This window comes from Manis pentadactyla, chromosome 16 (genome assembly GCF_030020395.1).
Source record: "Manis pentadactyla isolate mManPen7 chromosome 16, mManPen7.hap1, whole genome shotgun sequence".
Classification (NCBI taxonomy): Eukaryota; Metazoa; Chordata; class Mammalia; order Pholidota; family Manidae; genus Manis; species Manis pentadactyla.
The window spans coordinates 46,611,556-46,636,453 of NC_080034.1; the positions used below are offsets into that span (position 1 = coordinate 46,611,556).

General features: G+C 42.1%; 3 protein-coding genes and 1 long non-coding RNA gene across 4 annotated transcripts in view; 2 read left to right on the forward strand and 2 right to left on the reverse strand.

The window, feature by feature from the left end:
• The window catches only part of LOC118910765 (histone H2B type 1-C/E/F/G/I-like), a 64,620-nt gene extending 62,660 nt beyond the window's left edge, over positions 1-1,960 (forward strand). Inside the window, exon 2 of the mRNA XM_057493856.1 lies at positions 1,413-1,960. The gene's annotated coding sequence lies outside the window, so the exon portion shown is untranslated. The remainder of the gene's footprint in view (positions 1-1,412) is intronic.
• Positions 1,961-2,679: 719 nt separating this feature from the next.
• On the forward strand, positions 2,680-3,327 carry LOC118910779 (histone H4). The gene has a single exon (XM_036882241.2). It carries the CDS (start codon positions 2,930-2,932, stop codon positions 3,239-3,241), a length of 312 nt encoding a protein of 103 aa, XP_036738136.1. The 5' UTR covers positions 2,680-2,929; the 3' UTR covers positions 3,242-3,327.
• Positions 3,328-3,928: 601 nt separating this feature from the next.
• On the reverse strand, positions 3,929-5,024 carry LOC130681237 (uncharacterized). The gene is made up of 2 exons (XR_008994320.1): positions 4,862-5,024; positions 3,929-4,093 (listed from the first exon to the last, which is right to left on the reverse strand). It is a non-coding gene; the product is annotated as an uncharacterized LOC130681237 (long non-coding RNA).
• Positions 5,025-19,461: 14,437 nt separating this feature from the next.
• LOC118910793 (histone H4-like) lies at positions 19,462-21,790 on the reverse strand. The gene has a single exon (XM_036882262.2). It carries the CDS (start codon positions 21,559-21,561, stop codon positions 21,304-21,306), a length of 258 nt encoding a protein of 85 aa, XP_036738157.2. The 5' UTR covers positions 21,562-21,790; the 3' UTR covers positions 19,462-21,303.
• Between the last annotated feature and the right edge of the window lie 3,108 nt (positions 21,791-24,898).

The following is a 24,898-nucleotide window of genomic DNA, read 5'->3' on the forward strand; positions in this document are numbered from 1 at the left end:
TCCCTCCACCTTAGTGTTCACTAGCAGCTACCTTTATTCTCCCTACCTCTGCTTCCTCTATGACCAAAAACAAGCCTATTGCAGGCGATGGTCAGACACCTACAGGGGGTGTCCCTACAGGTCTTGCATCATTCACTACATGGGTAACTCCCATTACCCACAGTATTACTCCTCCAACTGTTTCATAAAATATCCCAACAGCTCATTCTCCTTATTAATCCCAGATCCCTGGAACTCTCGATGGGCCACTGGAGTCACAGCCTCAGTTTACTATGGGGGGTTCTCGACCCCCCTCGGTACCCTTCATATCTCTCGAGAGTACGTTCCCTCTCATTCCCAGATCTCTCAAGTTGCATCAGACATCGGACATTCCGAAAAAGTTATTGTCCAAACTCTTGATGGCGCCTCTTCATCTTCTTACCCCCGCTCCTACTCTTGGTTACAGCTCATTCAAGACCCCACCATCTTTCTCAACCACACCCTCAACACCGCCAATTGTTTCCTGTGCGCATCACTACAGCGCCCACTGCTGGCTGCCGTGCCCCTTAATATTTCCAACTACTCCTTCCATGCAGAAGGACAACCCTTCTGTCCCCTGGCAGACATACCCCTACGGGAACCAGAATACGCAGATAATCTCACCATCCACCACTGTGTAGGCCCAATCCCTCCCCCCTCCAGCGCAATTCACTGTCTATCTACACCCCTACCTCTGGCTCTAAGACTTTTACGCAACCAGGTCACTTCTTTTGGTGCAATGGCAGTCTTTTCAATTCACTGCCTCCCAACTCCAATATACCCTGCATTCTTGTCACCCTAATCCCACAGCTTACACTTTACAGCATGGCAGAATTTCTTGAGCTCCAACCTCCCTTGCCCTCGTGCACAAAAAGGGCTGCTTTCCTTCCCATCATGGTCGGTATCTCTTTGACCACCTCAGCCATTGGGCAGGGTTTTCGGGAGGAGCCTTGGGTCACTCTCTATGGGCAATTAAAGATCTCAACGCCAAACCTGAGGGAGCCCTGACATCCACTGCCGATTCCCTGGCCTCTCTCCAAAGACAGGTCACTTTGCTAGCTAAGGTCACCCTTCAAAACCGGCGGGCCTTAGATCTGTTTACAGCCGAAAAGGGCGGCACCTGCGTCTTCTTTCGAGAAGAGTGCTGCTATTACATCAACGAATCCGGCATTGCAGAAACTGACATTACCAAACTCACCGACCTTGCCTCCAGCCTCCACTCTGCTTCCAATTCCAACCCATTCTCTTCAATACTAACAAACCCCTTCCTCACCTGGCTGTGGCCCATTGCAGGCCCTATAATAATCATTCTTCACACCTGTCTCTTCTTAACTTGTATAGTAAAGTTTATCAAATCCCAAGTCGGTAAAATCTCTAATCAAACTTTCAACCAGCTTTTACTCAGGAACTACCAGCTTTTACCCACAGAAGATCCCTCACCCTCACGTAACCTCCTCACCATACGCTGAGATGGACCCCTCTCTCCGCTGGAAACTGTTCCTGGAAACAATGGCCGCAGACGCCTGGCTTCTGACACCCATATCCTCCTGGCACCATTGGGATCAACAAGTCCTCAACCTATGGTTACAGGGAACCTTCACTGATTTCCAACCTGAAGAAGTCCACATCTACTAGTCCTTACTGTGGGGAGTCCTATCAACCCTTTCCTCCCAGTCCTCAGGCCCTCACTCCCTTCTCCGCCCCCGTTCAACAGGAAGCAGTCAGAGAGAAAGCAACGTCCACAACCCCATAGAGGAGAAAGGGGGGAGTGAAGGGCCCCCATTCATAAGATGGTAAATCTCCTGCTTCTCTTCCGGGTCCTCGGTTCCCGCCAGCGCTATCTGAACCCCAATCACCCCTCACCCCCCCTAATCCCAGCACCTAGCCAATAGCCACCAGCCCCGTAGAAGAAACACCACAATCATCCCATGCCCCTTCCTATATAACCCAGCACCTTTCCCTAATAAAGCGGAATTCTCCGGTGAATTGCTGCTGTGTGTCGCTCCCTTCCTTTCAAGTCACACTAATTCTCTAGGGTAAAGATTTGTATACATGACTAGGAATATAGACATTCTTCAGTAAAATCACTTAAAGCTCAAAAGACCAGGATCAACTTGGCCTGGAATGTTTGAGTGTTCTGCAGATAAAGAAGGGTATCTCAGCACAAACCATCACTTTATTGTATCAATTACAGCATGACAATGTAAAATTTACCTTATCCTGCTAAAAGGCCCAGTTTATTTTAATTGTGACTATGTGCTATTTTCCCTTCTCTAATCGTAATCTGCAACCTAGGCAAAAGACTACTCTAGTAAGCAATCTCAACTATAAACAACCCAAGCAAACAGACAACAGACCAGCCCACCTTGAGGGCAGGGCAGGCGGTTTTACAAGTCTGCACTCCTAACTCTTTACCCTCATTCCTGAAAATCCTCAACCGCCCATAAAACCCCTAGACAATGAGCCAACCACGGACTCTCTTGTCCCTCCTGGCCTGAGCCGGGAGCTCTATCCTCTCACTTTATCTCTAAATAAAAGCATGTACCCTGCTCTCCTACCTTGACTGTGAAGCTCATTCTTCCGCTTCGTGAATAAGAACCTCGGCATCAGCGGGACAAAGCGCTGTGGTTTGTTATTGTTTGCTACAACATTTATGTTTGGCGTTCACATTCAAAAACAAATTTTAAAGCTTTAAACATGGTAACAACACTGTTATACTGCTGTGGTACAAAGCAGGACAAAAGAACACAAGAAAGCCACTTGGTGAGATTGTGCCCTCTCCCCCACGTCCCGGCGGGGACGGGACTTCCTGCCTCCTTTCTTCGGTTCTCAGTTCGGTCCGCCAGCGGACGTATAAAGCCCTGCGTCGGCCGCGTTGGTGACAAAGCGCTGCATTGTCTCGTGTGTCGTTATGTCTGGGCGCGGGAAGGGCGGGAAGGGTTTAGGTAAAGGCGGCGCAAAGCGCCATCGCAAGGTGCTGCGGGACAACATCCAGGGTATCACCAAGCCTGCCATCCGCCGCCTTGCCCGGCGCGGCGGAGTCAAACGCATCTCTGGCCTCATCTACGAGGAGACCCGTGGGGTGCTGAAGGTGTTCCTGGAGAACGTGATCCGGGACGCCGTCACCTACACCGAGCATGCCAAGCGCAAGACGGTCACAGCCATGGATGTGGTCTACGCCCTTAAGCGCCAGGGCCGCACCCTCTACGGATTTGGTGGTTGAGTTGTCCTAAATATCCCAAAACCCAAAGGCCCTTTTCAGGGCCCCCTAGTTTTCCACCTGAGGAGCCGTTGCGCTGGTTTGTAAGTTCTGAGTTTCAGTCACACTTAACCTAACCTTTTTCTGGGCTTTGTTAAGACTCGTTTGCTACTGACTTACTGTGATCTAATAGGCAATCATATAGTTTTAACATTCTTTTCTGTGTGGTATTCCTACTCGAGTATTCCACTGTCAACAAAACTTGGCGAAACCGTCAAGATTTTTTGGCAGAACAAAACATTAGCTCAGCAGTAAGCATGTGTTAAAGAAAACCTGGTGTCTGGGCACTAATTGGTGAGATGTGATACATTTAGGTATACATGAGGCCTTCTAACTTGATAATAGTTTGGTGACAACCTATTCTGGCACTTTGTTCTGTGCTCAAGAAACAAAGTTCATGACTGTTAGGTGTTAAAAACAGGACGAGTCATTCTTAACGTCTCCTTTCTGATAGACCGCCTGGTTAGAACTCAGTACTGAAGGCCAGGAGAGTACTCAAGGTCTAAGTAATATGTCAGAACAGTTTAGGGTGTGCTGCAATTAAAAGGCATTTAGACTAAATTATAAGGGAAATGAGGTAACATTGTTACGGATTGATTTCCTTCTCGGTCCTTGTCCCCACAGCATCAGAGTTGAAAGCTGAGACAATAGAAGAGCAGAGTGAAAGTTTTATTTGAATACACCCCACGGGAGGAGCTGGCCAGTGTGGAGGTAGACAAAGGATTCCATCTGTTAGGTGGGCGTCCTGATAATGAATTCTTGCTAGGAAGTGCCTCCTTGATTGACAAGGTGGGGTTATTTGATTGATGGGTCCACCTGTATAGGTAAGACAGGGACCATTGGGGGTAGTCAGAGTAGGGTAAAGGCCTCTGGAAAAAGCAAGGCAGGGTATTTGCAGTCAGAGCAATTTAACTACATGCAAGGAAACCACCTACTAAAACTCTGTTAAACATTCAGCTCTAGAGTCATTCTTCAGTGAGATCAATTGGTGTACCCCAGATAAAGAAGAGTAGCACATGTATTTATTTTGCTAATCATTTATAATCATATGTAAGCTTCACTTTAACATGCTAAAAGGCACAGGCCTTTGTGCTGTCTTTCGTCCTTCAGATCTGATGAAGTGATTTTGAAAACTGGGCAAACTAATTCAGCATGCAGGCCCAGCCATAAACAACACAGTTAAAGGCAAGAAGGATTCGACCTTAAAGATAAGATTACATTTTAATACCCAAGAAGTTAAGACGTTAGAAATTCTTCACTTACTCTTTAGCAAACAATACCTCAGCCCACTTTGGGTGCTGAGCAGGTGGCCTTGTTTCATATGCCCCCAGACCAACATGCTGGTATCTCAGGGAGACATCATCAGAGGAAGTTGCTTGTGTTAAGTTAATTTTAAATATTCAGGGACCACTTAATAAGTCCACACCCATAAGCTTTTTTTCATGCTCTTAAAAATCCTCAACTGCCTATAAAACCCTTAGACAATGCACCACTACAGACTCTCTTGTTCCCTCCTAGTGTGAGCCAGGAGCTCTTGTCCTTTCACTTTATCTCTAAATAAAAGTTTGTACCTTGCTCTCCTACCTTGAGAGTGAAGCTCATTCTTCGGTTTCGTGAACAAGAACCCTGGCATCATAGATAGCCATCCTCCTCAGTGGGCATGTTCCTTCCTTGGATAAGGCGTGTTTTGGGCAGTCCTTAGTTTTGTTTTATTGTGCCCACATTGGAATCACGTTGAGACCAGCCTGATAGGTCCTGATAGGCAAAGAAGTTATTTCCCTGGAAAGGTTTTCTCTTCTCCCTGCCTGGGCAGTTTGGGCAGTTGTTCCTTGAACTTTATCTTCCCCTTCCCCTAGCTGCTCACGTGTATCTTTCTACCTAACATTACAGAGATATTCTCTATGGTGAAAAAAATAACAAGGCAGCTCTTTAATGCATAAGGATTACTAAAAAGAAATCCTTGGTACAGAATGGAAAAGAACTAAAGAGATTAGGAAATTCAAACCTAAATTCATAGGAGCTGTTAGTATGCCCCTGAGAAGGTCTTAGAATCTATAGAAAGAAACCCAAAGCCAAAGGTGAAAAGTTGGGTGTTTATGGAAAACTTGACTGCTGCAGATACATGAAGTAGCATTTGGCCACTTGTACATAAAAAGAAAACAATGACCGGATTTACATGTCTTAAAACTACCCCTCTAAAAGTTAATCTTTGTAAAATCAAATGGTAAATATGCATCTAGCCTGTCTCCCAACTCAGAGCTTTCCTCAAGAACCCTAGAACCATCTCTGAAATGCAGTCATTAAGATACTTGTATTTCCTAGTTTGCTGGGAAGACATGGTCCTAACTTTAGTTATCATATGACTTCAAATTGTAAAACCTTCCTAATGTTTTAAATGTGTTGTATCCACTTAGTTATATAAAAGTGAGATTTCTTTCTATGTTTGTTATTCCTGTAGCGGATTGCCTGTAATATGCATCACATTCTGGTTTTCATGCTTATTCAATAACTTTTCTATTTTTACTACCTTTGTGGAGAAGTTTCCTGGATTGAGAAATTTTGTTTTAAATTATATTTCCCCAACACCTTCAGAGGGTCTGTATCTATTTGTGGCTTTCCATTGATTCCATGAATAATTTTGACAAAGCCTCTCAGGTCTTAAATACCAAACAATCAACCAAAAATATCCCCAAGTATTTTGTGCATAATTCTGTATTTATAGTTAATATTTTAGTATTTGTCTTTAGAAATCTATGACAGTATTCATATCCTGATGTAATGAGACATTTGAAACTTTTTGATATTATGTTTCCTAAATGCATGCCCAAATTTTGAATAATGAAACTGTATTTATTATCTAAACTATTTTTGTAGTTTCCCAAATGGCCACTAGGCCACACATACTTGTTCTCTCATTGATGTCAGGGTTCTTGTTTGCAGAGTCAAAGAATGAATTTAGCAAACACTAAAGGTAGGAGAGCCAGGGGGAGGCTTTTATTTAGAGATAAAGTGAGAAGACAGAGCTCCTGGCGTGGACTAGAGAGCCCCTGGCTGTGCACTGTCTAGGGGTTTTATAATGTGATAAAGGTGTAGGGGTGTGGACCTGTTAAGTGGTCAAAATGTTCATCCTTGAAAAGATATTAGGTCTTTTTAAATCAGTTTTCCAGCTTGCCATTATTAATTTTCCAGATTGCAAATCACCTCATCAGGTCTAAAGGAGGAAAAACAGCACATAGGCCTGGGGCTTTCAGTATGCTAAAGTGAATCTTACACACGATTACAAATGACTAGCATAATAGAAGCATGGGCTGTGCTGAGATACTTTCCTTTATTTGTGGAATATTAACTGATCTCACTGAAGAATGACTCTAGAGTTTAATGCTTAATCTGCAGTTTTGGTAGGGGGTTTCTTTGCATATTGTTACACTGTTCTGACTGTAATTACTTTGCCTTTCCTTTTCCAGAGGCCCTCACCCTACTTTGATTACACCCATGGTCCCTGTCTCATCATTTTATGAGAAAGTATACTTTACATTTGTAATTAGCCATACATAATTGAGAACTGCTGTGTTATATGTTGTGCAATATGAAAAAAGAGAGCCAATCCAAAAAAACTTCCAAACCTAAGGTAGCCAGATAAAGTATTAATATAAATGCTTAACAATTTATATTTTTCAAAATGGATAGAACTTACTTACATTAATATAAAAGACTCATGCCAAGCTGTCAACAGATTTTGTTCCTAAGTGTAAAAGCCCTTCTCATTTGGTGGCCCTAATAGCAAATACTTTATGGATTACATCAGAAGGCCCTTGGATGTTTGTTAATGTCCTCACAATTCATGGTATCATGCCTAAATAGGATTCTATCGTATTATTTATTGACAACATTGATTAATATAATGAATTAAGACATGTTCTCTGATCACCAACATGTTACTGTTTTTCCATACACTTATCTCTAAAGGCCCTGCTATAAAATATAAATATGAAATTCAGTTTTCCAGAAGCATCAAAAAAAATAATACATAACCGACTGGATACCTGTCAGACTCTACCACAGGACTAACTTATTTTCCAAGCTGTATTAGAAGCAGGCCACTTAACCTTGGATCAACAAAGCAAGAAATAATCACTTAGAGCTGAATGAACTGACCTGATTGATCCTTTACTAAGCACTTCTTATACTTGCACCCTTATCCTACATCTTAATGTATCTGGGTCTTTTCCCTTTGTCTCAGGCTATGTGTTTAAATTGGTTTTAAAAACCATCCATCCCCAGCATTTAAATTTGGTCTGAGTCTTTTAGTGACATGGGAAAGCTTGCCTGGTAGTGTATTTGGAGGCTACCAGACAGAGCATAAGGGTAATTTACCACAAGACAGTAGGGAATCAAAAGTAGAAGCAGGGAAAACATAAGGAGACCCTAAGTCCGGGGAGAGAAAATCCCGGGGCAAAATTTCTCTAAAAACTAAAATCAGTCAAAGGGAGAAATAAAGTTTAAAACCCATTTATTGCTTACAAAACTGCAGTCATGCTCTTCTCTCCTGCTCCAACAGCAATAAAACCCACCCTCCCCCCTCACCTCTCTGGTACAGGTAAGCCCTCCTTGCTCAGGGAATTAACCATTGATATGGAGATAAACTTCTCTCCACCCCCAAGGAATGATGCAAATGCACTAAAGCCATACTTCTTTCCACCTCTGAATGCCTATTGATACTAAATCCAGGCGAGATATTCTGGAAATATTACAGTTTTACCCACAGGCCACCCCTCCAGAAATCTTGCCTTACAATTTCCTCGTTCCCCCTCTTCTGACCAATCTAGTAACATACAAAAGCAAAAGCAATAAAATCTTGATAATCCTCAAGACAGAGGATTCGGCCTATGCAGATTAAGTAAATGTACTTTACAGCACAATCTCTAAGCACAAAATATGTTTCTACACTTGTTCACTCATTCCTAACAACCATGCTAGATTGCTCACAAAACTTTTACCAAAGTCAAGCTTCTCTTTAAGCAGTTTTTTCTTGACAACAGCAACACAATCATGATCATTCTCAAGCCAGATGATTCAGCAAGGTTCAAAGTACCATGCAGATTAAGTCCAAAGCTCGTCCATTCCAGCCTTCACGTGGCAGCTGCAGCCAGGGAACACATCCAGGACACAAGGACAGTAGAAGGAAACAACCATGATTATGGGGGGCCTCAGGAAGCCAGCTTCCAGGCTTTTTCCCCATGGTGCCAGAAGAGCTAGCCATCGCGGGTCCATGTGTTGTAATGTCCAGGGCCACATCCATTTTACTCCTAATTGCTGCATGCATCCTTGCAACACACGTCCAGTAAGGTGGGTGCCTTGATCTCTCTCAATCACCAGCCACTGGCCATAGGCTGCAAGGTGACAGTCTAGGCCCCTCTTGGTGGTTTGATGAACTGCACAATGTGCAGGGCACTCCTTCCAGGCTCAGCTGACTTCTTCAAAGGTCAATGGCAAGACCCACTGATGGGCTACAGCCCACATTGTCTTTTGCCCCACATGCAACAAATGCTAATGTAGTCATTGGGCCACATTAGAGGCAGACTTTCCTTCTAGCCAGCACACCTGGGCCAATGCATCTTCTTCAATATTCCCTGGGGATGCCAAAGGCAAATGGCCTGTTACATGGTATATGGTAGGTGTCTGTGCCACACCACTCTGTGGCCTTTGGGTCCAGTCTCTCACACACCCCATGATGGCATAGTTGGTTATTAGCTTGGTCAGAGCTTTTCCGGCGATTGGCTCCATAGCCAGCAAGGCATGTTAAACAGCAGCCAGTTGCTTCTCTATCAAGATGTACCAGACCTTTGCTCCTTTCCGTAGTTGTGACCAGGCTCCAGCCGGCAGCAGAAGCAGCAGCAGTGGTAGAAGCAGTAGCCTTAGGGTCAGACCACAGGCTGGGGTCAGTGTGGCCAGCAGCGGTGGTGGTGCCTCCACGACGACGTGAGTGTAGACACATGTCCCTTGGCATGAGCACCACTTCTCCCCATCATTTCTAGGGGCGACCCTCCCAAAGGTCGCATCCATTATGAAAGATTTCAGGTTCACAGGAATCCTGCCAAGCATGCCAGAATGTATGCCTGGGAGAGGAAATCCTGGGGTAAGATACCTCTAAAAACTGAAATCAGTCAAAGGGAGAAATAAAGTTTAAAATCCATTTATTGCTTTAAAAATTGCAGTCCGGCCAACCTCTTCTGCTCCAACAGCAGCAAAACCTGCCCTCCCCCTCACCTCTCAGGTACAGATAAACTCTCCACTGCACCTGGAAGAAGCCAGCAAGGAAGCAAGTCAGCCCCCTCCCCTTAACCTCTCAGGTTCAGACATGCCCTTGGTTTCCCAGGTAATTACCCATTGACATGGAGTTGAACTTCTCTCCACCCCCCAGGAATGATGCAAATACACTAAAGCCATACTTCTTTCCACCTCTGAATTCCTATTGACATACAGATATACCAAGGCCAGGTGAGACATTCTGGAAATGTTACAATTTTACCCACAGAGACTGAAGCCAATAACCCAGGGGAGAGATAATAGTCCTCACACCAGGGTCGTAGCATAGTGGTATTGAGAACTGGTCAGTTTCCATTTATATTTGAAGGCAAAACCAAGAGAATTTCTGGAAGAATTGAATATAAGTATAAGAAAAGGACAATGATGAAGTTATTTTTAACTAATGGGGGAGTCCTTAATAAACGATTTTTGGGGAGAAGGGGGATAACCAATGTCCTATTTTGAGCATATTAACCTTAAGATGTCATTAAATATCCATGTGAAGAAAGAAAATAGGGAGTTGGTGTAAGGCTGGACTCACCAGGGTAAGGGGTGAGCCTGCGGGACAAGCTCAGGCCTCACCAAACAAGGTGAAGAGACCAACAGGTTCTGGTCTGACAACATTCCAGAGACTGATCAGATAACATTCCTAAGTAGAGCCCTCCCCAGGCTAGAAGAATAGTGGTAACTGTCCAGTACCTGTCTAAAAGCCAATGAGAGAACCCCACATACCCTAGGTGAGCCAATCCTTGTGCCACTGTATACGTTTGCTCTCCCTCCCCCTGCCTTCTTTAAAAACTTGCTGCCTCCCATGCTGGGCGCGACTTCCCCAGCCTCCATTTCCGTAGACTGGGAAACCTTGCCCGGGAATTGCGTTCAAATAAACTATCTGGCCCTTTGTTGCCTCTCTTTGCCTGCTTATTTCGGCTAGAATTTATCTTACAGTTGGGTATATGTCTATCTGGACTCTGACAAAGATGCCTGGGTTGGAGATATAAAATTGGAAGTAATTGATGTACCATTGGTATTTAAATCCTGAGCCTGGTGAGAACTCCAAGGGTGTGAATATAGGTAGAGACAGAAGTAGTAAATACTTAGTCCTGTCTTCCTTAACATAAAGGGTTTGGGAATAAGGGATGAACTAGCAATAGAAACAGAGCCTCTGGTAAGATAGAACCAAGTGAAGAAAGTATATCAAAGAGAAATTGTAGTGTCAACTATGTCAATGTTTCCAATAGGTCAAATAGAATGAATACTAATAATTTGCCACTAGGTGTATAGCAAAGTGATTTTTCTGTTAGTTTATATTTTCTCTCTTTCCCTAGCAAAAGTAATACAGAAAGGCAGGAATGTTTTTCTTTACTACTTCACCAGTGCCAAAAAAATGTGCCTGAAGCATAACAGTCAATCATTCAGTAGTATTTAGTGAATAAATGAATGAATTAATGTTCCTGATGCTATTAGTTGAAACCTCTTCTGACTGACTATACTAGGGTATACTCAGTAGGGTATAGTCCTAAACAAGTGACAAAACTGCCAAATCTGTGTTAAGTAAACATTCTAATTCTCAGGGCATTTAGTCATGATACATTTTCCTACATGTTAAAAATTTAAAGATTATGGTTTCTTTTTAGAGGTAGTTTTCCCAGTATAGTTGAAAGGAAAGACAAGCAGTTGTTCTAGGTTTCTGAAGTCTTGACTCAAACTTACCAAACGTAGTTTTTAGAGGTATTTTGCCCCAAGATTTCCTCTCCCCAGACTTAGAGTATCCCCTTGCTTCTGGGGAGTCCACCAGGAATCCCAAGATGTTTCCAGTGAGAGAGGTCCAACTAGGATAAGGGGAAATTTGTTAATGCTCCCCTCACGGGTACTGAGGTGAGAAATTTTAAGCATTGTTAGAAGATCCCCTTGGCCTAGTGGACCAACTAGATAAATTCCTGGGACCTAATATATATATACTTAGATCAAACTGATGTCTATCATGAATATCTTATTACCTGGTGATGAGAGGGGGATGATCAGGAGAGCTGCCCTGTCCGTTTGGGAACAAGAACACCCACTAGGCCAGGGTGTCCATTCAGCGGAATAAAAGTTTCCAAATGTAGATCCTAGATGGGATAATAATAATGTAGGGGATAGAACTAAAATGCAGGATCTTTGAGGGCTAATTATAAAGGGAATTAGGGAATCAGCCCCAAGATCTCAAAATGTTTTTAAGGTGTTTGAAGTCCAATGGGAAAAGGAAGAAACTCCAACTGCATTTTCATAGAGATTCAGGGACCAGATGAGAAAGTATTCAGGACTTGACCTGGAAGCTCAGGTAGGACAGGGTCTTTTAAAAGTCAATTTTGTGACCAAAAGTTGGCAAGATATTGCTAAGAAGTTACAGAATTTAGATTGTTGGAATGAGAAACCTATAGATGAATTACTGAGAGAAGCTCAAAAAGTGTTTGTTAGAAGAGAGGCTAGAAGCCTGTATTTCAAATTGTTAGGAGAGCCAGACCCTCTCCAATGGACCCCAGGGGAACTGCAAATTCTAGAGGAATTGAAAGCAATTCTTAGTCACCACCCCAGTCCTGGCACTCCCATCTTTAGAGAAGCCATTTCACTAGTTTGTTACTGTTGAACAAGGTTCCCTGTAGGAACCTTGACCCAAGCCTGGGGAGGAAAGAAACAACCAGTGGCCTTTATGTCAAAATTATTGGATCCTGTCTCTTGAGGATGGACTGAATACGTTCAGGCCGTCGCAGCCACGACCTTACTGGTGGAAGAGAGCAGGAAATTAACTTAGAGGAACCCTCACGGTCAGTAATCCTCACCAGGTTCGAGTCATACTTAATCAGTGGGCTGGGCAATGCCTAATAGATTCCACTTGAAAAAGATTACCTGATCTTAACCACAGACACCTGTCTCAATCCAACCAGCTGCTTATGTGCAGGGGAAGCTGAAGGCCAATCAGAGTTGAGCCATAGTTACATAGACCTCAGAATATCAGACTTGGAGTAGTCCATACCTTTGGAAAAATTTGGACAGAAAGAGGCCTCATACACAGAAAAGGAAAGGAATTAATTCATGGGGAATAATTAAGGAGGTTCTGGAAAATCTTGTACTTCCAGCTGAGATTTCTATAACGCATGTGAATGGTCATCAGAAAGGAAGTTCTTATGAAGCAATGGGTAACAGGATTGCTGATATCGCTGCTAAAGATGAAATCTGAAGATGAAATTAGATTTTTGAACCTCACTCCAAATTTCCCTAAAATCTCATTGATCCCAAAGTTTTCCGAGGAGATTAAGAAGCTACAGGAGGCGAGGGCATCTCGAGATGAGAAAGGAAGTTGGACTTTACCAGATGGGAGAGAAATGATTGGCCAGCCTATTATGAGAGAGCTGATGAACATGTTACATAGAGGGAGCCATTGGGGTCCTCAAGCGATGTGTGATACTTTACTAAAGATTTATGAGTGTATTAGCATTTACACCATTGCTAAGCTACCATACCTGGGAAGGGCAATAGACTTGCCCACTGTGGAAACAAAAGATCGATTTTTAAGGGAATATGTGCTGGCCATGTCTTCTAACTTATCTTCTCTTAAGCTGAAAGGAGTCCTCGCCCAGACTTCCCCGCTTGAGTTCTTCGCTCACTGCTTCCAGGCTAGAGACCTGGTGTTAGTAAAATCCTGGAAAGAAGATCGACTCCAGCCCAGCTGGGAAGGCTACTACCAAGTGCTCCTGATCATGGAGACTGCAGTGAGGACGGCTGAAAAGAGTTGGACACATTACACCAGTGTAAAGAAACTGACTGGGGAATCTGGGGACAAAACAGAATTGGCAGGTGTCCCAGGTGGCTAACCAACCCTTAAGGCTGAAACTAAAAAGAATCTAAAAATGTTAACTTTTATCCTTCTAACTGTATTTCACAGGCAAGTCGCAGGAAGCCCTAGAATGGGAAGGAACTCCTGGTTATCCTGTCAAACTGGTAATCAATATTACTAAAACATCAAGCCCCAAACCATTAGGTTTGATGCTTGTCAGGTTCTCTCTTGTGGTGACCTAAATGACCAGAAACAGCTTTCTGGAGATAATAAGTATCTCTGTCCTGAATGGACAAATCTTAATAGAATAAAAAAAGGCAAGTAGGCCCCATGTCCAAGGTGGAGCAGTGTTTGGTGGACTACCCAGTTTCAAGAGTGGACAGCCCCTCATGCAGTAGAAAATTCTTTAAAAAGAAAGCTCCACTTAGCTAAAGGAATTCCTCCTGACAAATGCCAGGATAGACAGTGTAACCCCCTTTTATTAGCTATACATAAACCTCAAGATGGACTTGGTGCAAATGTCACTGGAGTAGATCCTGTGGGAAGGTTTGGTCTTAATTTAATCAAAGGCAAGACTTCACCCACAGTGGCCACCCCCAATCCTGAGGGAAATAATGAGCCAGAGCTTCCCCAAAATGACCCTAGACTAGTTACTTTAACAGAGATAAAATATCTAAAACAGACTCTTAAAATAGAAATAGGTTATGGAGACACCAATGCCTGGGTAGAGTGGGTTAAATTTTCAGTACTCGCTTTGAATAAAAGCGATTGTTACGCATGTGCTGCTGGATGGCCACAGGTGCAGGTGGTCCCTTTCCCTCTTTGCTGGGACACAGACCCCACTGGGATGAACTGCATTTTGGCCCTGTACCAGGACAAGGACGCTTGGGAAAATGAGACTTGCAAGGCTTGTCTCTACTCTTTCATGCACTAAAGAAGTCAGACCCAAGGGCAATCCCCTCTTTTTTCTATAGGGAAGATGAATCACTCCTCATGCCTCTCTAGGCAAGGGGAAGGTTTCAGAACTCCTGTGGGGAACTTACTAACTTGTACCCATGTCCTAAATGTCTCTAAAGAGGGCAACTTCTCGAAATTATGCATCCCCCTAGCGGATGTTTGGTGGTACTGTAGAAAGGGGAACCTGCACTACTCATTGCCACCCACCTGGACTGGGATTTGTGCTTTAGTCCAATTGGCCATTCCATTTACCCTGGCATTTCTCTCCACACCCAGTGAAAAAATGTTCATAGAAGTCAAATGTATACATTGACTCAATAGGAGTCCCCAGGGGAGTCCCTGATGAATATAAAGCTATAAATCAAATAGCTGCAAGATTTGAGTCAGCACTATTTTGGTGGTCCACCATCAACAAAAAGATAGATTAGATCATTAACTATACCAGGGATGCTCTTCAAGGAGTAGCTAGTCAACTAGATGCTACCAGCAGGATGGCCTGAGAAAACAGAATAGCATATGTTAGCAGAAAAAGGAGTCTGTTATGTTAGGAGGAAAATATTGTACTTTTATCCCAAATAATACTGCCCCTGATGGTACTATTACTAAAGCCCTACAGGGACTCACCACTTTAGCTAATGAATTAGCTGAAAACTCTGGCATCAGCGACCCTTTTACAGACTGGTTGGAAAGAGAGTTTAAAAAAATGGTATGGTTGCCTCTGTTTTAACATCCCTTGTTACAGTTGCGAGAGTTTTAACTGTGTAGATGCTCTATCATCCCTTGTGAGAGGCTTGACTCAAAAGCTTATAGAGGCAGCCATAAACAAGATTAGAAAAATTTGAGAATGGACCAAGCATAAATTAAAATACATTACTGGGAATAAAATCAAATTCTTAAATAAAAAGAGGGGAACTGTTAGGAAAGAGTATAAAACCTAAATGTGATTTATTCCCACTAGGATGTTTATACATTTTAACAGTAATGTGTAACAAAGGGCCACGTGGTGGAAGCTGCTCGGGCTGAGAGTGGGAGTGGGGGAATTGATAAGGGCCTGGCAATACCTGTTTTTTAAGCCTACGAATAAAATTAAGACATGTAAAGGAAAGATATAACTGGCTTAGGCAATGTCCGGGAAAGAATGTGAACCCTGTAGTACTCAGCCAATGAGAGACCAGGGGAGGGACTCGCGTACTAGGAGATAAATTATTGGAGCCAAACTCCCCAGGTGTGCCTGTCCACTAGACACCCGATCTTGCAAGATCGTCATTAAAGCCTTGCTCTGCTGTTCTCTTTGTCTCCATGCCCACTTATTGAATTTGGACCAGTGATTGTGTTTCTCACACATGGGCTTTGACCTAAATCTTTTCTTGGGAGAAATGTAAAAACTTGAATTCGTGGACTGTACTAAGTAGCCTCTCATCACAACAAAGAATTATTCTTTATCCCCTAATGTTGGTCAGAGCTTTGGGGCTGAAGAGTTATCTTAATGATACATATTTATAATATGATATTGAGACAGGGACCATAGATGTAGTCAGAGTAGGGTGAGGGCCTCCGGAGGGGGCATGGCGGGATATTTGCAGTCAGAACAATGTAACTACATACAAGGAAAGCCCCCTACTAAAATTCTATGTTAAATATTAAGCTCTAGAATCATTCTTCAGTGACATCAGTTAATGTTCCCCAGATAAAGAGTAGCACATGTTTTATTATGCTAATCATTTGTAACCATGTGTAAGATTCACGTTAGCACAGTAAAAGGCCCAGGCCTATGTGCTGTCTTTCCTCCTTCAGATCTGACAAGTAATTCTGCAATCTGAGCAACTAACTTAGCATGCAGACCCAGCTGTAGACGACATGGTAAAAGGCAGGAAGAATTCCATCTTAAACATAAGATTGCATTTTAACACCCAGGAAGTTCAAGAGGCAAGATTCTTTAGCAAGTAGACAAATACCTCAGCCCACCTTGGGGGCTGGGCAGGCAGCCTTTTCATATACTCCCAGACCAAGGCACCGGTGTCCCAGAGAGAAATCAAGGCAGGAAATTCCTTACAGTTAATTTTTAATATTCAGGGACCACTTAACAAGTCCACACCCCTAAGTTTTTTCATGTTCTCGAAAAATCCTCAACTGCCTAAAAAACCTCCTAGACAATGCACCACTACGGACACTCTTGTCCCCTCCTGGTGTGAGCTGGGAGCTCTGTCCTTTCACTTTATCTCTAAATAAAAGCCTGTACCTTGCTCTCCTACCTTGACTGTTTGTGAAGCTCATTCTTCGGCTCAGCAAACAAGAACCCCGGCATCACTATTATTTAATATGATTAATATAATATATAATATAACATAAGTGTTCTCTTGAAGTTGAAATTGATGACATGCTATTAAAACACTGAGATTTTCCCCTGAATTTGAAAGGACTATAGGATCAGTATCAATGAGAATTGCTAATGAGTCACATTTGAGATTACCCAAGCCCAGGGAATTTTATCTAATTGGTCCAGGGTAACCACTTAATCATATTTATTTATTTATTTATTTATTTATTTTTGACCTTGGGTTTGGCAATAAGTTTTTTTTTTTTTTTTTAAATAATTATTTTTTATTGAAGGGTAGTTGACACACAGTATTACATTACATGAGTTTCAAGTGTACAACACAGTGGTAGAACATTTATATACATAATTCTAGGTTCCAGCTATCACCCTACCAGGCTGTTACAATATCTTGACTATATTCCTTATGCTATACATTACATCCCGGTTACTAATTTATTTTACCATTGGAAGTCTGTCCTTTTTTTTTTTTTTTTTGTGAGGGCATCTCTCATATTTATTGATCAAATGGTTGTTAATGACAATAAAATTCTGTATAGGGGAGTCAATGCTCAATGCACAATCATTAATCCACCCCAAGCCTAATTTTTGTCAGTCTCCAATCTTCTGAGGCATAACAAACAAGTTTTTACATGTAGAACAAATTCTTACATAATGAATAAGTTACATAGTGAACAGTACAAGGGCAGTCATCACAGAAACTTTCGGTTTTGCTCATGCATTATGAACTCTAAACAGTCAGTTCAAATATGAATACTCATTTGGTTTTTATACTTGATTTATATGTGGATACCACATTTCTCTCTTTATTATTATTATTTTTAATAAAATGCTGAAGTGGTAGGTAGATACAAGATAAAGGTAGAAAACATAGTTTAGTGTTGTAAGAGAGCAAATGTAGATGATCAGGTGTGTGCCTGTAGACTATGTGTTAATCCAAGCTAGACCAGGGCAATAAAACATCCACGTATGCAGAAGATTTCTCTCAGAACGGGGGGGGTGAGGTTCTAAGCCTCACCTCTGTTGATCCCCAATTTCTCACCTGATGGCCCCCCTGCGACTGTGCCTGTCTTAGGTTGTTCCTCCCTTGAGGAATCTTACCCGTCTCTGGCTAACCAGTCATCTTCCGGGGCCATACAGGGAAATGTGAAGTTGGTAAGTGAGAGAGAAGCCTTATTGTTTGAAAAAGTTAGCTTTTTACTTCTTTGCATATTTATGCCCTGTGGCTTCTATGCCCAGCATTTGTCTTGAGGTATCTTTACCACTTGGAAGAATTATGATACTCGGTAAATTTGATATGAGGCACGAATTCTATTTAAGGGTTGTAATTAGGAAGGAAGAAGAAAAGCTATAGAAGTAGCAGGCGGAAGAAAACATGGGAAGATTGATTATTTCTTTGATATATCTTCTTGTAGAGTAACTTCAGCATGTACAGGTTTTAAGCTACTACTTAAATTGCACACACACATTAACATAATAGGAGTATAGTTACATAACCAAAGCATATCTGTAATTACCAGCCGTCTGCAGTGAAACCAAGAAAACCAGTTAGGCACCTTACGCATTTGTGAAAACTTATCTATGATATGGTGGATATTGTCCAACTGAACTTGAACAGTCTGAGAGAAATCAGACAAATTAAAACAACCCATTCCTGGGGACTGTTCACATGCCATATGTTCTTTTAACAGTAAATAGTTTGTAGTTGTAAGACTTTGGAGTGCTACAATTTGCACTTCTCCAAATTCTTGGTTGAGTTCCAACAGTATAGATCCAGTCCAATTTTGTTGTTTTACTGTATGCACAGGCCAGCTTAGATATCTCCTTCCTCATTCCCATGGCAAGTCCAGGAACTGGTGGGATGAGTGCATCTACAGCTGTAGCAGTGCGTGGATCTTTGTTGCGGTTTTTTGATGATCATCTTCTGGCATGAGTCTTCCAGAGAGTGCTGATGTTGGAAGTTCTCTTTCATATCGTAACACTTAATCATATTTAAACAACAAATCTTCTGCATGATTCTTAACGTGCTGCCACATAAAAGATGTCTGGCCTACATGATGTCTAGGTTCCTTATTGGAAGTTAAATTCTATTCAGAAAACTGAGAGATTAATGGAAAGCTAGTGAAAATGTGGAGTTAGAGAAAAACAAAAATCACATCCCCTATCCAGTCATGCTGTAGTCATATTTCATAGGCAAAAGAATTCTCCTCTTACCCTTCATTTACCAACCAGAAAGTGAGTACAGAGGAATAGGTATATGACATTGTAGGAATAACCAAGATAATATTTCAATTTACAAAAATTGTTTGAAAAACTGTACTGACGAGGTATTTCCCATTGCTCCATAAGACTAGAATTATCTCCTAATATAATCATGCAACGGTTATGTTTATCTCCACTGGAATATGGTTGTTAAAAGTTGCTCACACACAGCAGTAACACCATCAGATGCAATTAGGGGCAAGGCATAGAGTAGTAAGCGCTTCACATCACAACCTGCCAGGTACAGGTGTTTAAAACACTTTCCATTTATGAGCTCAGTAGTCCTTGAAACAAACCTTTGAATGAGGTCCTGTTACTATCATCATCATACAATTGTATAAATGAGGAGATTGAGACCCAGAAAGCAAAATGTCACTCAACATGTTCTCACAACTAGAAATGATTATATATAGGTTCGATCCCGAGCCATCTGCTTCTAATGATTGTGCTTAAACATTTCACCATATTTCATCACTTCCGTAGTAAATCTGTAAACAGGACATTTACTTCTTAACTTTTAAAGTATCTTTTATTCTTCACATCATAAACAAATTATTTTTTATGTCTAAAGTATATGTGGTTCCGCTTAGCGGTGCCAAATTGAGACAGGGACCGTAGACGTAGTCAGAGTAGAGTGAGGGCCTCCGTAGGGGGCAGGGCGGGATATTTGCAGTCGGAGCAATGTAACTACATGCAAGGAAACCCGCCTACTAAACATAAGCTCTAGGACCATTCTTCAGTGAGATCAGTTAATGTCCCCCAGATAAAGAAGAGTAGTAATATTTTATTATGCTAACCATTTATAACCATGTGTAAGATTCACTTTAGCGTAACAAAAGGGCCAGGCCTATTGTTCTGTCTTTCCTCCAGATCTGATGAAGTGATTTTGCAAAGTGGCCAACTAATTTAGCAAGTAAGCCCAGGCATAAACAACACAGTAAAGATTTCACCTTATAGAAAAGATTGCATTTGATGTTAGAAATTCTTAATTTACTCTTTAGCAAACAATACGTCAGCCCACCTTGGGGGCTGAGCAGGTGGCCTTATTTCATATGCTCCCAGACCAAGATGCTGGTATCTCAGAGAGAAATCAACAGAGGAAGTTACTTGTGTTAAGTTAATTCTAAATATTCAGGGACCACTTAACAAGTCCACACCCCTAAGTTTTTTCCATGTTCTCGAAAAATCCTCAACTGCCTATAAAACCCCTAGACAACGCACCACTACGGGCTCTCTTGACCCCTCCTGGCAGGAGCCAGGAGCTCTATTCTCTCACTTTATTTCTAAACAAAAGCCTGTACCTTGCTCTCCTACCTTGAGTATTTGTGAAGCTCATTCTTCGGCTTCGTAAACAACAACCTCGGTGTCAAAATCTGACAATTATTCATGAGTTAAAAATAGGAACATTTATCATGTAACATGCTTACATCAGTGACAAACTCATTCTAAATAAAACACATGCACTTCATACATGGACCAGTAATTCTGTGCTTTTGCTGTATCTGAATCAATTACTATCTATACCTGTCTCTTCCCAGGTTTTATCACTAACGATGGGTTCATCTTTTCACCAATGTCATAAATTAACACCTGAGTGCAGATTAAGACTCATCCTTAAAAAGTAAAAAACACCTTTAACTCACTTGATTCTATTAATGCAATTTAAAGGTCCTCTCTACCCTTTGTGGTAAATGCTCAAAACTATGAAGAGCTTAACTGCTCTTCTAGACCTACAGAGCATGTGGCCTTCTGACTTGACAAGATACAGCTATTACTTGTAGAGGGGAAGAGATGTTAATTATCATTGCCTTATAAAAAATGATCATTTCTTCCTAATGACAAGGTCCCAAGATGTAAGACTGAAGACACTGAAAATAAATTTAACATTGCCAGACATGCCCGATTTAATTATCTTCCCTGTGGCACGGTATTGACACCTTCATTATGTTCATAAGATGTCATACCCAAGTTAGAGTGCAACTTCGAAAGTTTTCCCCCCACAGCTTACGTACCTTGAGCAAATTACTTAGCTCATATTGACCCACTACGTAAAAGATTCTTGACTCAATAATACAGGTAGTAGCGAATCTAATCGAACACTGTGGTAAGGAAGGCATGCGCGGCGACGCTAGCACAAAACGGCCCCTCAGCAGACCACTAAGTAGCTCGGCAAATAACGGGTGCATGCCGTGAACCCCAGTATTTCCACGCGCCGTGTGGGTGCCACCCACCAGCCTCACAGCTGCTCAGAAAAGATCTCAGGGGCTCTGAAAAGGACCTTTTGTTGATAAAGCAAAAACCGCACACTCAGCCCCCGAAGCTGTAGAGGGTACGGCCCTGGCGCTTGAGCGCCTAGACCACGTCCACGGCCGTGACTGTCTTGCGCTTGGCGTGCTCGGTGTAGGTGACGGCGTCCCGGATCACGTTCTCCTTCAGCACTCCGCGGGTCTCCTCGTAGATGAGGCCGGAGATGCGCTTGACCCCGCCGCACCGGACAAGGCGGCGGATGGAGGGCTTGGTGATGCCCTGGATGTTGTCCCGCAGCACCTTGCGGTGGCGCTTGGCGCCATCTTTGCCCAGGCCCTTCTCGCCCTTCCCGCGTCCATACATAGTGACACACGAGAGATTGCAGCGTCTCGTCACCAACGCGGCCGACGCAGGCCTTCATACGTCTGCTGGCGGACCATACTGAGAACCGAAGAAAGGAGGCGGGAAGTCCCGCCCCGGCCGGGACGTGTGGGGAGGGCACAACCTCACCAAGAGGCTTTCTTGTGTTCTTTTGTCTTGTTTTGTACCATAGCAGTGTAACAGTCTTGTTACCATGTTTAAGGCTTAAAAATTTGTTTTTGAATGCGAGCGCCAAACATAAGTATTGTAGCAAACAATAACCACAGCGCTTTGTCCCACCACACAGATAGCTACTGCTGGCAATTCGCTATTTTGGTGAACGATAAAAGCACTTTTTTTTTCCCCATAGAAAATTACACGGTGCTGTATATGGTGTTTTGAAACCCCTTTACACTGATTTTATTGTAACCAATTTTCCTAGATAAAAAAAAAATATTTTTAATGTCTGCTTGTTATTCTTTTTTAACAGTTCTCCATAGTACAGTTATAACTAAATCCCTAGCAATTCTTTAACCAGCCAGAGGTTTAAAATAATTATTTTCCGCAATGATGAAGTACCATCTTTACCACTATACTTGGAACTATTACTAAAATTGTATTTCATGTTAATCAGTTTCCTTTGTTAAAGGAAATCATCAGTTACAAATTTAGAAAATTCACATTAGGAAAAAATTACCTCTATAATGTTCTATCATAAGCATTTTTATCATACATTTTTAACAAAATATTTAACAATAATGTGTTATTTTTTTTATTTTAAAGTACTTCTACATAATTTATTTCCTGAGGATAGCCTAGGACTGAAACGCTTTGTTAGAAAGGATGCAGATTTTAGGGTATTTGATTCATATTACGTTTTCTACAAAATTTTTACCACATTCGTGCATGCCAACAGTAACTGTTGTGTATTTAAGTTTACCATGAGCGGATTTTTATTGTTTTAAAAATCTTTTTGTTACCATCAACTAAGTTTTGGTTAGATGACTGAATTTTTATCTTTGCTGAATCAACAACAGTCACCATGATGCAGGGGTTCTTGTTTGCTGAGCCAAAGAATGAACTTCTCAAACACTCAAGGTAGGAGAGCCAGGGAGAGGCTTTTATTTAGAGATAAAGCGAAAGGACAGATCTCCTGGCTCATGCCAGGAAGGGACAAGAGAGCCCGTGGTTGGCTCATTGTCTAGGGGTTTTATTCGCTATCGAGGATTTTCAGGAATGGGAGTAAAGGGCTAGGGGTACAGACTTGAGTGGTCCCAGAATGCTCATTTTTGGAGTAACAGATGAAATTTGCTGCTCTGATTCTTTCTCAGGATAGCAGTTTTCTTCTGGGAGCATGTCAATTAAGACCACCTGCGCTGACCTGTAGAGGTAGGCTGGGTTTTGCCTGTTTGCTAAAGTGTGTTAAGAATCTTACTTCTTAAGTTCTTGGGCTGTTTACAGTTGGGCTTGCTTACTAAATTAATCTTTTTCCTAGGTTGCAGATTACTTGATTAGGGTTAGAGAATGAAACACATCACATAGGTACAGTTAAAAATAAGCTGGGCCTTTTAGCAGGCTAAGGTAAATTTTACAGTGTCATGATCTAATTGATACAGTGAAGTCACAGGTTATGCTGAGATACTTTTCTTTATCTGCAGAACATGCAAACATTCCAGGCCAAGTTGCTCCTGGCCTTTTGAGCTTTAACTGATTTCACTGAAGAATGTCTATATTCCTAGTCTGGTATCTTTACCCTAGAGAGTTAGTGTGACTGATTTTGCATAATGCTTAACACAAGAGTTTTGACAGGGACTTCTCTGCACATTGTTACATTGTTCTGACTGTAATTATCTTGCTCTGCTTTTTCTCCGGAGGCCCTCATCCTACTCTACCTAAACCCACAGTCCCTGTCTCAACCAGGCAAGATTTACTGATTTACTTCCCAGTGATAAAGTATCATCTTTAATATAATTAACTTCTTTGCTGTTCTGGGAACAATTGTCCCTTCTGTTTCCTTTGAGATGTGTTTTAAACTGTGGGGGAGGGAAAATAATTTTCCCTTTATTCTTGAGTTCTTGGCTGATACTCCCCTTTAGTAACAAGATTAACTGGAGAAAAAAAATTATGTACATACCTTCATATGTATGGGTGTCCCACATAGATATGACTCAATAGGTGGCCAGACTATTATTATTTTATATTGGCATATTATATGCCATCTTGACCTAAGGAAAGAAATAGGGATCTGGGATCTGGGGCTTCAAGGGGAGAAAGGCACAGGAAGGTCAGAAGAGGAAATGTTTGGTGAACAAAAAAGTTTCCTAGTCAGGCAGGTAGTGTCTTAGCTGAAAAAGTTATCTGGTAATAGCTTTCTTCCTGGCACAGGTACACTTTCTAGTGTACATTTCCTTTATAAATGCATATTTCACTACAAAAATGTAACTCTTACTGTTTTCAGAGCTTTCCAGTGTGTTCAGCTTCTTAAAAATAATAAGCTCCAAATAACCATTAGGGCAGGGCCATGTTTTGAGAGAGAAATTTCTGCTTCCTTCATCCCTTAAATTCCCTTCACCTCCTCCTTCTGTCCCTGCCTTTGCCTTGGTTCTGACTCACCACCTGGTAACATTTTCAAACTTTTGATGTCGGATTTCACCCACTTCGTCACCTTTCAATTGAGTTATCAGAATAATAAATCTGAATCATACATTTTACAAGATTTTAAACTTCTATATTGATCCCATTTGTCCTTGTAGATAAACCTTATACCTCCTTTCAAGGTGTGCAAAGCCCCTCAGCATCATAAGGTCCTCCTCCTTACTTTTGCACATTTATCTTCAGCCATTCCAGGCTCAGCAACTCTAAAGGATTAGTCCAGTTTACTCGGCTCAGACCCTCAGTGTAGAGCCCTCTTCCCCTCCCCCACTGCAGGATATTAACAAATGAGGCAGGTTCCATTTTGGCCCCTCTCAGTTTCTATGCAGAGTACTTAACTGTTTCATCTGAGGCTGCAGAGTATTTAATTGTTTCATCTGACGTATTTCCCATTGGAGGGACATTTCTTAGCACATACTAGGCACTCCAAACCCATTTGCTGAGTAATTCTGAAAGAAAGAGGAATGGTGGATGCATGGAATAAGCAAACTTCAAGGTTTGCCTTAATGTTAAGTCCAGGGAGAGGAAATCCTCAGGCAAAATACCTCTAAAAACCGAAATCAGTCAAAGGGAGAAATAAAGTTTAAAACCCGTTTATTGCTCACAAACTGCAGTCATGCCCATCTCTCTCTCCTCCTTAAACAGCAGCCCAAAACCGACCCTCCCCCTCACCTCTCAGGTACAGATA

Bases quoted from the DNA above. Each gene is read 5' to 3' on its own strand.
- LOC118910779 (XM_036882241.2), top strand. From the start codon at position 2,930: ATGTCTGGGCGCGGGAAGGGCGGGAAGGGTTTAGGTAAAGGCGGCGCA.
- LOC118910793 (XM_036882262.2), bottom strand. From the start codon at position 21,561: ATGTATGGACGCGGGAAGGGCGAGAAGGGCCTGGGCAAAGATGGCGCC.